The sequence below is a fragment of the Ctenopharyngodon idella genome, chromosome 12 (genome assembly GCF_019924925.1).
Source record: "Ctenopharyngodon idella isolate HZGC_01 chromosome 12, HZGC01, whole genome shotgun sequence".
Classification (NCBI taxonomy): Eukaryota; Metazoa; Chordata; class Actinopteri; order Cypriniformes; family Xenocyprididae; genus Ctenopharyngodon; species Ctenopharyngodon idella.
Window position 1 is genome coordinate 31497100 of NC_067231.1, and position 14101 is coordinate 31511200.

General features: G+C 39.3%; 1 protein-coding gene across 9 annotated transcripts in view; it reads left to right on the plus strand.

Annotated features, from left to right (window-relative positions):
• The first annotated feature begins 152 nt into the window (after window positions 1-152).
• LOC127523317 (ryanodine receptor 2-like) overlaps window positions 153-14101 on the plus strand; it is a 108649-nt gene continuing 94700 nt past the window's right edge. For all 9 annotated transcript variants that reach the window (XM_051913880.1, XM_051913882.1, XM_051913884.1 and 6 more), the window contains exon 1: window positions 153-312. In XM_051913880.1, the coding sequence (XP_051769840.1) occupies window positions 268-312 (45 nt within the window). In that variant the 5' untranslated portion in view covers window positions 153-267. The remainder of the gene's footprint in view (window positions 313-14101) is intronic.

Here is a 14101-nt window from a genome sequence, read left to right on the forward strand (position 1 = left end):
TTAATATTCATGGAAATATTATTAGTGTACATTCCTACCTCAAAATGTTTTGAATTCACAGGGTCTTGTGTGCGGTGTCCGGTGTTGATCAGCAGAGGGCGCCCTGCTGCTGCCGCACGCTCATCTGCATAACCCCGCCCTCTGAGTATGTCAGCCGCCCAATGAGAGCGCGGCAGGAGACACCCGTTACACCCGCATCAGAGCCGCCGCCGTCGCCGCCTGAGAGCTTCATCTGTCCAGCGAGAGGCTCCGAACCCGCGCCGAACCATGACGGACGGCGAAGCCGAAGATGAGATCCAGTTCTTACGGACCGTGAGTACACGCGCTGGGCTCGTGTGTGTGTATGTGAGTGTGTGTGTGGGTGCGCGCGCGCGCGCCGCAGTGGTGCTGATGCTGCGGGAGTCACCGGCATCCGTCCGGATCTGTTGAACGTGGGTGTGAGGAAACAGCGCGCGCCTTATGAGCGCTTATGCAGTGCGTATGTCAGCTGCAGTCCTGATGAAGTCAGTGTTCAGCTCCACTGCAGACACACACTCTGTTTACTGTGATGTCATGCGGCATAAATACTGCAGATTATTCAAACGATGATGGATTAATTCAGTACAGTGCGTGTCAATAGATCTTTATTGATCAGTGTGGGAAATGTGCTGCATTAACAGTCACACCGAAGCTCAGATGATACAGCAAATACAGGACATTAGATGCACAATAACACTGAGTGAATGATTGATTGGATGCGGATTGTATTGATTGTAGATGCTGAGCAGGTGCTTGTGTGTCACATTATTTCAGGATGTATAACCAGTGTGAAGTTTAGGAATCTGTCATTGAAAACATCTTTTTGACAATTATTGTGTTGGTTTGATATGAATGCATCAATAATAATATCGCCTGTGGCTTCTTTGCATTCCTGAGTGTCGTCAGTGCAGATGTTGTGCAGTGTCAGACTTTGGTTCTGTTCGTCTAGAACCTCTTGCATCAGTTCTGTGGCCAGATTCGATCTGTTAGTTGTTGTTCCAGCCCCACAGAGACAGACAGAAGTGTGTTCATCGCCTTCAGTAAACACACCAGCAGAAAATCATTACCGAGCATTACATGTTGAAAATGGCATTGATTCCTCCACCGCCTTCAACAGCTCAATGCAGCGCAGGTCACACGGGGGCTCCACGCACTCGGACCGCTGTAACGGCATGTGGTGCAGATGACGATGATGATGATGATGATGATGAAGGTGCATCAGTAACTGCATCTGAGGAGAAGCGAATCTCAGGAAGCCTGTCTGGCTCATATTCACCTCAATATCTCAAAATCAAAAGAAAGAATTAATGAACAAAGAAATGAAACCTGGTTTAGTATCATTAAGTTTTTTTTGCATTGTGACATATTAAATATATATATATATATATACATACATACATACACTACCATTCAAAACTTTGGGGTTGGTAAGATTTTTCAATGTTTTTAAACATTGTTTTAATCTCTTCTGCTCTCCAAAGCTGCATTTATTTGATCAAAAATACAGTAAAAATAGTGAAATAGTATTGTAATGTAAATCAGCTGTTTTCTAAGTGAATATATAGTAAACAGTAATTTATTCCAGTGATCAAAGCTGAATTTTCAGCATCATTACTCCAGTCTTCAGTGTCACATGATCCTTCAGAAATCATTCCAATATGATGATTTGCTGCTCAAGAAACATTTATGATTATTATCAGTGTTGAAAACAGCTTTATATTTTTGTGGAAACTGTGACACATTTTATTTTTCAGGATTCTTTGATGAATAGAAAGTTCAAAAGAACAGCATTTATTTGAAATGGAATCTTCTGTTATGTTATAAATGTCTTTACTGTCACTTTTGATCAATTTAATGCGTCCTTGATTAATCAAAGTATTAATTTCTTAAAAACAACTTTTTAATGATAGTGTGTTTGTGTGTGTATATATATATATATATGTAATTTTATCTTTATGTATTTTCCATCTATCTATCTATCTATTTATCTGTAGACATATATTGTAGTTTTTGTTGTGTATTGCATTTTTTAAATTAAAAAATCAATCACATTTCTGCATGAATTATTTGTTAAACAGTTCATAAATATTTGCTTTGATGCAAAAATTAAAGGGATAGTTCACCCAAAAATGAAAATTATCCCATAATTTACTCACTCTCAAACCATCCTAGGTGTATATGACAAACTTTCTGAAAAACACAATTGGAGTTATATTAAAAAAAAATATCCGGGCTCTTCCAAGCTTTATAATGGCAGTGAATGGGGGCCGAGATTTGGAATCCCAAAAAAGTGCATCCATCCATCATAAGAGTAATCCATACGACTCCAGGGGGTTAATAAAGGCCTTCTGAAGTGATGTGTTTTTGTAAGAAAAAATATCCATATTTATAACTTTATAAACTACAATCACTGGCTTCCGGTAACGGCTGTACGTGAGTCGAGTTCCAGTGGAAAAGTGACCTCTGACCCGACGAATGACGTATGTAGGAGTAGCGTAAACTTAGCCGAAAATAGGGCTGGGCAACAAACTCAATCTCCTCTTCACTTATATCGACAACCTCCGACATTTCTCTTTAAAAATTCTCGTTTTAGACTTTTACATCATTACGTCATGGATCAGGTCAGAGGTCACCGGAACTAGACTTGCGTACAGCTGTTACCGGAAGCCCGTGATTATAGTTTATAAAGTTATATAAATATGGATATTTTTCTTAAAAAACTCATCGCTTCGCTTCAGGAGGCCTTTATTAACCCCCTGAATTACTTTTATGATGGATGGATGCACTTTTTTTGGGCTTCAAAATCTCGTCCCCCATTCACTCCCATTATAAAGCTTGGAAGAGCCAGGATATTTTTTAATATAACTCAGATTGTGTTCGTCTGAAAGAAGATAGTCACCTAGGATGGCTTGAGGGTGAGTAAATCATGGGATAATTTTCATTTTTGGGTGAACTATCCCTTTAACTCAAACGTAACATGTTCAGATTGACTGTATTAATGAGGATCATGTGTTTAATGTTACAATACAGAATTTCCAAATGGTCCTAAAACATTTTCTTTCAGCAGTATATAGTTTTCTCTCTGTGTTTTTTGAGGCACATGTTTGCATGAGATGTCTCTGTCTGCTGTGATGTAATCTTACAGACTGGAGTCTTGCAGTGTAACCTGGGAAAGAGATTTTGTAACAGCAGCAAGAGCATCAAACTGCCTCGTTTCTCTCTCCTGTCTCTCTCTCCACACAACATTAATATTTGATAAGATTCTCCCGTTACATAATCGAGAGGGAAGATAAATGAGCAGAGGAGTGCGGAGCTGTCTGTCTCTCTCTCTTCTCCCGTCGAGCTCAGAGTTTCTGTGTGACCTGAAAACAAACAGACGTGTCACGGACAGACGACCTCACCGGCTGCGGCCACGTGGAGTTGAGCCGCTCTGATTGGACGCTTGCCCAGCGGCTTCAGCCAATAGCAGCCAGCAGCATCTTTGGATGCATTTCAATATTGTTTTTCATGTCAAGTCAGTCGTGACACTTCAAAGCAGATTTACTGACCGGATTACTATATCGTGATATGTATCGTTACTGTGATAAAAAATGACTTTTGGTAATGAGTGTTTCTATCAGGGAGCTGCTAGTGCGTTCTATAGTGAACTCTATAATGAATTCTTAAGTGATACAGAACTCATTTTTGCTTGTTTAATGATTGTCTGATTTTTGAAGCACTTCCTCGGATTATGTAAATTGACCAGAGTAAGTGAAATCAAAATAGCGTATATGTAAATCGACCACTATAAGAGCAATCTAATTAGCATATATGTAAATCTACCCATCTATTTAGCATATGCAGATTCCTCTGGCCAGTGTTGTTGGTCAGAAAGCATCTGTAATTCACATCACTAACACATACCACGGTAATACCGTAATAACTTATCTGAAGTTCCATGTGAATGAATGAATATGATGATAATTCAGGGTCGCTCTGCAGGGATCACATGATGAATCTGCTGGTTAGTGCTGATGCTTGTGATTTTGGTCACCTGTGACGTCATGACATCATTATTGAGATGTAGGGTCAGTGCAGGTGATCACATGACTGAGATTCAGAGCAGCAGTGAGACGACAGAACATTAAACCCTGTGAACGAGGTCCGGAAGGTGTCTATGTAGTGAACACTGATGAGTGGAGGGTCTCGTCCTAGTGATGATGTCTCGAGCTGTGAGACCTGTGTGTGTGTGTGTGTGTTTAATAGAGTCACTGCACGTTTGTCTGATTTACTGTGTAATTAAGAGAGCGAGACACAGAGAGAGAAAGGAAGAGTTTCTCACTTAGGTGTCACTGTGATGTAGTGCTGTTGTGAGAGAGTGAGTGTGAGAGAAAGAGAGAGAGAGAGTGTGTGTGTGTATGTGTGTGTGTGTGTGTGTGTGTGTGTGTGTGTTTCCCAAACTGTGGTTTATCAGTGGATGAAAAGCTAATAATTCATTAAATCATAAAAATAACAAATTAAAATAAATAAATAAATAATTAGAAAACAACCAAAATAATACTTACATAAATATTTTATTTAAAGTAAATGATATTAATATAAATACATTATTACAAATAAAATATATAAAATAAATAATAAATACAAATTGAAATAAAACACTTATTAAAAATGTAATATTTTTTTTAAATAAATAAAATAAAATAAACATTTAAAATGAAAAATCATATTAAAACACTAAAAATTACATATTTTTTTCAAATTAATAAAATAAATTAAAATACAAAAAAAAAAAACACTGAAAAGATTAAATATTTTATTTGAAATAAATCGTCACAATCATCAAAAATAAAAAACACTTACAAAAGATCATCAGTGTGATTTTCTGAGTGACAGGTGTCAATTAAAGAATCATGACAGAAGCTGATTGATATTGATCATGATGAAGTTTTAATGAGTTTGACTGTATACTTGGTTCATTTCCCATCATTCTCTGTTTCCAGCACAAGTGATCACACACATGAAGCATCAGATGTAAGTGTGTGCAGTCAGGAGTTTAGTGTTAACTAGTGGACCGTTAGTGCTGGATAATGTGCCTCTGTTAAACAGCTGGACCGTAGCGTGTGTGTTTCTCTTCCTCAGATCAGGAGTTAGTGCGTCATTGTAATAACTAGTTAATCTGTTGGTTCGAATTCTCAAGCAGGTGTAGTGAGGATCTGTTACATTTGTAGTGTAGTAAATCTGAAGTGTTACATTGTAGTGAGGATCTGTTACATTTGTAGTGTAGTAAATCTGAAGTGATACATTGTAGTGAGGATCTGTTACATTTGTAGTGTAGTAAATCTGAAGTGTTACATTGTAGTGAGGATCTGTTACATTTGTAGTGTAGTAAATCTGAAGTGATACATTGTAGTGAGGATCTGTTACATTTGTAGTGTAGTAAATCTGAAGTGTTACATTGTAGTGAGGATCTGTTACATTTGTAGTGTAGTAAATCTGAAGTGTTACATTGTAGTGAGGATCTGTTACATTTGTAGTGTAGTAGATCTGAAGTGTTACATTGTAGTGAGGATCTGTTACATTTGTAGTGTAGTAAATCTGAAGTGAACGTTGTAGTGAGGATCTGAAGTGTTACATTTATTCTGAACAAAACAGCAGTTTTTCGTCAGTTTTGACAGTTGTTTTTTCTTTTTTTAGCAAATATGTATCAAATATCCAAGTTGTGTCACAAATGACGTTTTATACACTATGCACTATGTACTCTTCCATCTAGTGTGGGAGTTTTATAAGGTTATTTTGTCCTGCAGCATCATAGTCTGATAACTCTGCCCTTCCGATACGCGATTAAAGCTGCAACCACTGAGTTCATGAAGTGTCCAGCATTTACTTCATTTATTCGGTTAATTAACTGCATCATATGGGTAGTTGAAGTGCATTTAAATACCCGGATGATACACTACTCACAACATCTATACTAAACAATGGCATAGAATAGGGAAGTTGCGCTGGTCTTTTCTTCCCTATTGTGCCGTATATCCGAAAGAAACGCTTCTCAAACAAGAACAAATGTAGGGCGGGGCTTGATTTTGTCTGTGGGGAATTGATTGGCTGGTTGTGGTTTGCTATTGGTGGATCTCTTGTGAGTGACAGGTTTATTTTGGCTCCTGTATCAGCAGGTAGATCCTTCTTCCACAGTGTAACATATAGATTTTAATGTAGTGAACGCATGATAATCTGGTTTGTAATAATTCTCATTGTTTCAAACAATTTTATAATGTTCTTCAGTCACAGAAATCATTTTATCTTCTGTATAGACTGTTATTCACCTGGACTGTGTGTGTGTGTGTGTGTGTGTGTTTACACTAGCGCTCTGTCTGTGTGTGTGTTTATCTTTGAAGTGAACAGTCCTTTGACTGTGACCTTTCCACTGTGAATGACCCGATGATATGTGCTGATATTCAGAGTGCCACTCGCGCTGACCTTTTCGGACAGGAAGTTGAAAACAGGCACTGAACAGCTGCTGTTGGAGTGGCATGTGATGTGATGATCTTCCAGCTCTTTAATTATAGTATTAAAGAATAAATGATCATTTTATAATGTTTGTGAATGTCTTCTGCTCTGTAATTTATCTGATGACCGTTTCCACGTTGTGAAGTCATGAGATCCGTGTAGTTCAGATGGACGTGGATGTGGGACGTATTGATGAAAATGACTCCGGTGGTTATTAACGAGCGCCCGTTTGCCGTTTGTCTTTCCCGCGGCGCTGTTTGTTAAACACTCTGTCCATCATCATTCACGCGGCTCAGACATAATGATGAGCGGTCACACCGTTAGTGGCCTCGTTTGTAAAACGCTCCATCACTCGAGATCGGTGGCAATTTAATCAGCTCTTAGTATGCAGATGGAGACGTCTGTGTTGACCAATCAGCTGCAGAGCATTCCACACTCTGACAAAAGTTTGGAATAATTAAGATTTGTTAGTGTTTCTGCTCACCAAGGCTGCATTTATTTGATCAAAAATACAGTAAAAATATGAAATATTATTACAATTTAAAATATCTGTTTTCTATGTGAATATATAGTAAAGTGTAATTTATTCCTGTGATCAAAGCTGAATTTTCAGCATCATTACTCCAGTCTTCAGTGTCACATGATCCTTCAGAAATCATTGTAATATGCTGATTTGCTGCTCAAGAAACATTTCTGATTATTAATGTTGAAAACAGTTGTGCTGCTTCATATTTATGCTAGCATATGTTTGTGTATGTGTTTTTTTTTTCTTAGAAATATTTTGTTATATAACATCATGGCATTCAATATGTTTTAAGTCTCAATCTCATATTTTCTCTTCATTTGTGATTCTACTACTGTAGACCCCCTCTCTCTCTCTCTCTCTCTGCAGTGTTCTTATGTAATCTGATTGATCAGTAGGGAGTGTTCTAGTGCACCAGAAGAACCGAGCAGAGGAGATTCTCTGCACTCCTGCCCTCTGTTTGTTTAGTCCCTCATCACTAGTACTAGTACTCAGGGCTGTACATTAACCCCCGCCAACCCGCCAAATGCGGGTGGATTTCAGCAGTGGTTGAATTCTAGTCTAGTAAATTGTAGTCTTTTAGAAAGGCATCTGAGTTAATAAACAAAGTGCAATGTAGTGTTCTCAAAAATAATGATTTTTTCGATATACATCAATACTGAAGTATCTGAAATGCTTTCAATACTCATTTTCTGCAGATAGCTGCTGCTCTTTCTTATTCTCTCATCTCTCTGACAGCGAGTCGACACACAAACCCACCTTGTTTCATTTGCTCCGGATGAATATTGTTAGTGTTACAGAGCTTGAATTTCAGCATGGAATTGCACATAATTGTACTCATTCCTGCAGATTTTGCGCACATAAAGCCACCTCTCAGTACTAAATTTCTTTCTTTATCACTGCTTATTGCAGGATTAGTTCACTTCAGAATGAAATTTCCTGATAATTTACTCTCCTCCATGTCATCCAAGATGTTCATGTCTTTCTTTCTTCAGTGGAAAAGAAATTAAGGTTTTTGAGGAAAACATTCCAGGATTTTTCTCCATATAGTGGACTTCACTGGGGTTCAACGGGTTGAAGGTCCAAATGTCAGTTTCAGTGCAGCTTCAAAGAGCTCTACATGATCCCAGACGAGGAATAAGAGTCTTATCTAGAGAAACCATCGAACATTTTCTAAAAAAAACAAAAATGAGATACTTTTTAACCACAAATGCTCGTCTTGCACTGCTCTGTGATGCTCCACGCATTACGTAATCATGTTGGAAAGGTCACGCGTGACGTAGGCGGAAGTACTGCGGTAGGGCGAAAAACTCCATCTCATTTTCTCCTCCAAGTTCAAAATCATCCAGCATCGTTGTTTTAAGTTTTTTTGTGAAGGCCGTTTGACTTAGTCTTTGCACATGGATCGGTACTTCCGCCTACGTCACGCGTGACCTTTCCAACATGATTACGTAATGCGTGGCACATTCCAGAGCAGTGCAAGATGAGCATTTATGGTTAAAAAGTATATAATTTTTAATTTTTTCTTAGAAAATGACAGATGGTTTCTCTAGATAAGACTCTTATTCCTCGTCTGGGATCATGTAGAGCTCTTTGAAGCTGCACTGAAACTGACATTTGGACCTTCAACCCATTGAACCCCAGTGAAGTCCACTATATGGAGAAAAATCCTGGAATGTTTTCCTCAAAAGCCATTTCTTTTCCACTGAAGAAAGAAAGACATAAACATCTTGGATGACATGGGGGTGAGTAAATTATCAGGAAATTTTAATTCTGAAGTGAACTAATCCTTTAAACAGACTAATACACACAAAATAATGTCCGTGTGTCAGGTCTTAAAGTGACAGCAGCCTAATATACCTGCTGCCAAATTATGAAATATTACAAATATCTATATAGCAGTTTTCCCCCTTGTATCAGTGTCAAAATTGTGGCCAGTGAAAATGCTAAGTGGCTAGTAACTTTGGAAGACTACAAACCACAGTGGCTGGCGAGCAAAAAAGTTAATGTCTGTCCCTGCTAGAGCTCATACTGAATGATTCCTCAGATCGTGTGTGTTGTTGAGGTTTGTACTGAGGTGTATGTGTGTGTTTAGAAATGCCTCAGTCTGTGTCAGATTAGTCCAGTCTGTCCATCTTCACAGGTTTAGTTTTATCTTTCAGAACTTTTGTTCTGTGTGTGTGTCAGTGATTTTACTGTCTTCACATTAAAAATGGATTACGGGAGTCAAACCGGATTAGAGCAGCAGCTCAACTTGACTAGTAATTGGTCTCTGTGAACATTCCCTGTCGCTCCTGGATTTCAGGATGAATTATTCCAGACCATCCGAGCATCAACTGCTAATGCGGCAGCAGCTTTAACAGGAGATAAAGAATATGTGTGTGTGTGAGATCTGACCTGGTTTCACTTGCTCTTCTCTGTTCTTGAGTTCTTGTGGAAAGAAGCAGAACTTTGTGGTTGTTCTTCAGAGTTTGACCCCTAAACGTCACAGCAGCCTACATAAAGCCAGCGGACGCCTTGAGTAATGAGGTACGGCGTGACTTCATACTGCACCGCTGCAGACGGACACTATTTATAGTGAACCTACAACTGAACTAGAGCTTCTGAGGCCTTCAACACACACACACGGTCATCTCTACACATCCTGTTGTGTGCTGATTCAGATTCCATAAGCTAAGGTCCGGACAGTGGTCATAAACTAGATTAAGGCCTGTTTAAGAACAATAACTATAACTGTTATTGTTCTTAATAAAGTTTAAATAATCACTCTAATAACTCTAAGGGAATAGCCACACCACAACAATAATGATAACAGAATAGAGAAGCAATATCATTGGAGCGATTTTTTTCCCAGCTGATGAAGGATAAAAACACTGAGAGCCAATCAGAATCCATCCTGCTTTAATGAGTTTGAGCATTTTAAGCGACAGATGACAAAACTGCAGCGCACTTATAATAAACAGAACAAAACAACAGAACATCAATTTATCCACTAACCATTCAGAAATATTCTAAAAGTTGTAACTTCTTCCCGAGTCTCTCCATCAGTGTCGACTCCGGTTTGAACAATGTAAGGCTGAACAATGTCGTTATTTTGGCTGCGTGAGATTCTCCAGCTTTGTTGCTGTTGAGCTGTTAAAGCTCCGCCCTCTTCTGGAAAGGGGGCGGGGAGCAGCAGCTCATTTGTATTTAAACGGCGCGTTTTTGCTCACACCCAAATAGGAGCAAATTTGACAAGCTATAATAAATGATCTGTGGGGTATTTTGAGCTGAAACTTCACAGACACATTCTGGGGACACCAGAGACTTATATTACATCTTATGAAAGGGGCATAATAGCTCCCCTTTAATGTGGCACTTTAGCGTCTTTAGCGGGAGAGGGAAGCAACGTGCACAGAACGGAAAGGGCTTGAATGAAGTGTGTTTGGCTCTAGATAAAAATGAGAGAATATAGCACCAAAATATCATTACTATAATGAGCACTTGTGGTCTGAATCGCTCCATTTTTTGATGTGCGGTTCACTTTAAACTGCAGAAACGGTAAAATAGTGCTACTGTTGTGGTTATGTCTCGCAGTCCGGTTGGAGCCAAGCCAGGGGCCGGAACCGGACCGCGGTTCGCTCTTTGAAGATGCCTGGTATACTCATTGTTATAGTTATGGTAAAGTTATCACAATAGTTATTGTTATAGTTATCATCACTATAGTTATCATTATACTAGTTGTAGTTATGGTTATGGTTATCGCTATAGTTATTGTTCTTGGTGTGACCGGACTTTTAGGCCTCTTGATATTAGAAGTGGAATCTGGAATTGTTTTGGGAACCTCTGGGAATAAATCAGTGAAAAAACGAGACCCATTTAACCATGATGTGAGTTGAAGATTTCATTCTATTTCTTTGTGTTTTATGAAACTGTGTTTCCAGAGAAAGCAGCTCTGTTTGGATGTGTGTGGATGCGGTTGAACGTTGTCCACCCACAGAAGTTCATGCTCTCCTCTGCTGAGAGGAATCACATGTCTGAAGTGACTCAATCACTGATCTACTGCGAGAGCTTCTGCTTTCTTCCTGAAGCTTCACATTAACTGTCTGACATGACCTGGAGTTGAGATTTAGTTTATTTGTGCTACTAGAATGTACAAGTCCTCTTATAATGTTAGTCCAGGTTTCTTGCATCATTAAAACCATTTATCTTTTCATCTGTATGTAAATGAGCTCTGCAGTGATCTTAGTGCTGATATTCAGGTAAAGTGGGACACTTTTCCATTGAGATGACTGGGAGAAAATGTCCTAATTATCGGTCAGATGTTAATGTGCTCATGGATTTGATGGTTTGCATGTTAGTGAATGATCTACATGGACCGAGATGCTCGTTTGACTTCTGAATCTGTACATCAAACTCTCATTGATTATGAGACATGCTGAGATGATCAGAGCTGATGTGATTATGAGCAGACTCTATGAGACTGACAATAATGCATGTGATGAGCTTAGAGATAGACAGACAGAAAGAGAAAAGCCATTGTTCCTCACTCGTTCTCTTTCTCTGTGTGCAAACACTCTCACCTTCCATCATGACAGGACAAGCGTGTTGTGTAATACAGTAGTACTCAGCTCTCACTCCTACATGTGGAGATTCAAGCACTTCAGTCCAGAAATACTCAACAAGCGTCAGGTGATACTCGACCGCTGCTGAGTTCACTCTCTCTCAGAGTCAGGAAGTACCGCGGTTTTACTGCACAGGGTTCCCACAGATGTTTACACGCTTTTGTGCATTAAATGATCATTTCGTTGCACTCACAGAAAGTCCCTGATGAAATATTTGAATGTGATTTGTTCCTGTAGGGCTCATTGATTCCCAGTGTTTGGACTGATTTTAGTTTGTCAGAAACATTGAGCTTCTTTACAGCACTTTAAGACAATACTCTGATTCCCGGTCTGGGAATAAGCCTGTTTTAATGGGAAATCTGTTGCATTTTAAACACCTTATTCAAAAAATCCACTTAACGTAGAAATATATACTAGGGGTGAACCGGTGCATGTATTTGGCGCATACAGTCAGATGACAAATACAGTCAGTCACAGTCGATCCACACTCCAATCCAGAAGGGGGCGCACACGGTAATGTAACGCTGTTTGCTAACCGCCACATCAGGAAAAAGCACAGAAGAAGACCGGATGATCTATGCATAGATATGTTTACGTGTAATCTCTCAACCAGCGTTTCAACCACGGAAAGACATCAATAAAGAGAATAATATCTCACGTAGCATTACATTTACCTCAGGCAAGTCATTTAGAGTCCACAGCATGTTAGTTCACTAGAGAAATGAACTAAATATGTGCACTATATTAGCTTATATATTCGTTATACTTTATCTCTTAGTGATGTTTTAAAACTATAACATTATGAAACTATAACAATGAAATTTTTGGGTATTTTGGAATTTTTGAAAACCCTACTTTTGACCCGATCGGAACCAAACCAGTGCAGCAAGATTCTCTGGAGTCTGATTGTCAATAATAACAATAAAAAAAGGTCTCTAAGGGCCGCCAAAATGTTTGAAGTGGGTGGAGCCACTTTTACTAAAATGGCTATAATGCATGAACAGAATGTGATATTTTCACCAAATTTGGTACACCTATGTAAGAGGTCATTCTGTAGACGTGTGGAAAAGGACGCGGCGACTGGCCACTTGGTGGCGCTATAACAGGAAAAAAACATGAAAATGGCTATCACTACTTCACTGTTAGTCCGATTGACTTGAAAATTGGCATGCAGTGTCTTTGTTTTGAGGTGCCATGACTATTTGTGAGGACATTGACGTATCTCAAAAAACATGTCCACCATCGGCCAATGAATTTTGAGCAGCTATCAGAAAAGGTTAAAGGAGACCGATCAGAATGAAACTCGCTTGGCCTGTTTGACTCACGGCCCTAGAGGACTGTGAGAATTTCAAAAGAAATCGGCCACTGGGGGGCACCTTCACGTGAGTAAAGGTTTGTGTATTGCGCGATTTTTCGCACTTGCCCACGACATTCGTACCACATGGTAGAACTCCTCATTCTGAGCAACTTTACCTGTAGGACCGCCGCTGTCCACCGAATCGTTCGTTAAATATTGGAGATTATTTAAAAAACAACTTTGGTGAACTAGTCCTAGGTTTTTGGCTCAACCTCGATAACTGTTAAAAAGCTTTATAAACCATATATTTCCTATGTTAAATTGCCTGTATTGGCTGTAAATGGTCTTTTACATCTATGATTGAGATGGTTGCAGGCTTGCTAATTAAAACATAATACCTTTTTACGCATGTGCTGAAAGGCCTTAAAGCGCTTAAACCCCGATAATTGCTGCTCGCAGCTATATTTATACGTTTATCATGACGTGAGTGAACAAATCAAAGGACTTAAGCTGGAGCTTTAATCCGCTGATGTGCGTTCCAGCTGTGTCGTACCTGCTGTCTCGCCCCGTCTCATTGTGACTCAGCACTCCTCAGTACGATGATGATCAGTGATCAATATTAATGTATCATCAGCTGATGAGGGACTGACTGAGCACTACATAGACAGCATCTGAAGGGATCATGCAGTAAGTGTTTACAGCCTCTGATGAGCAGAAAGGTTTAATGAGCATTTAGTAATGTGACCGCAGGCCTCGAGCGCCGTCTGACCCGTCTGTCATCAACATCTACAGCTGTTCCACAGATGTTTTTAGGTACCATCCTCACTGTATGTCATGAAGTTGGAGTGTGCACATTTAAAGAGACCATAATATGCCCTTTTATAAAGTCTTGGGCTCTACTAGAACAGGTTTTCATGCTTGAATGTTGATTATTTTCCTCATATTCTCCATTGTTCAGCTCCTCTCTTCCCAGTCTGTCAGTAACGCTCTGTTTAGTTCCTGTCTCTATGAAGCCCCTCCTTCTGAAAAGCACAATGTGCTCTGATTGGTCGGCTGGAGCAGTGTGTTGTGATCGGTCAAGTGCTTCAAACGTTTAGGAAAGGACTCACCCCTTACTATAGCCGCGAGTTTAAGTGGATAGAATATACAGTTTGTACAGTATAAAAACCA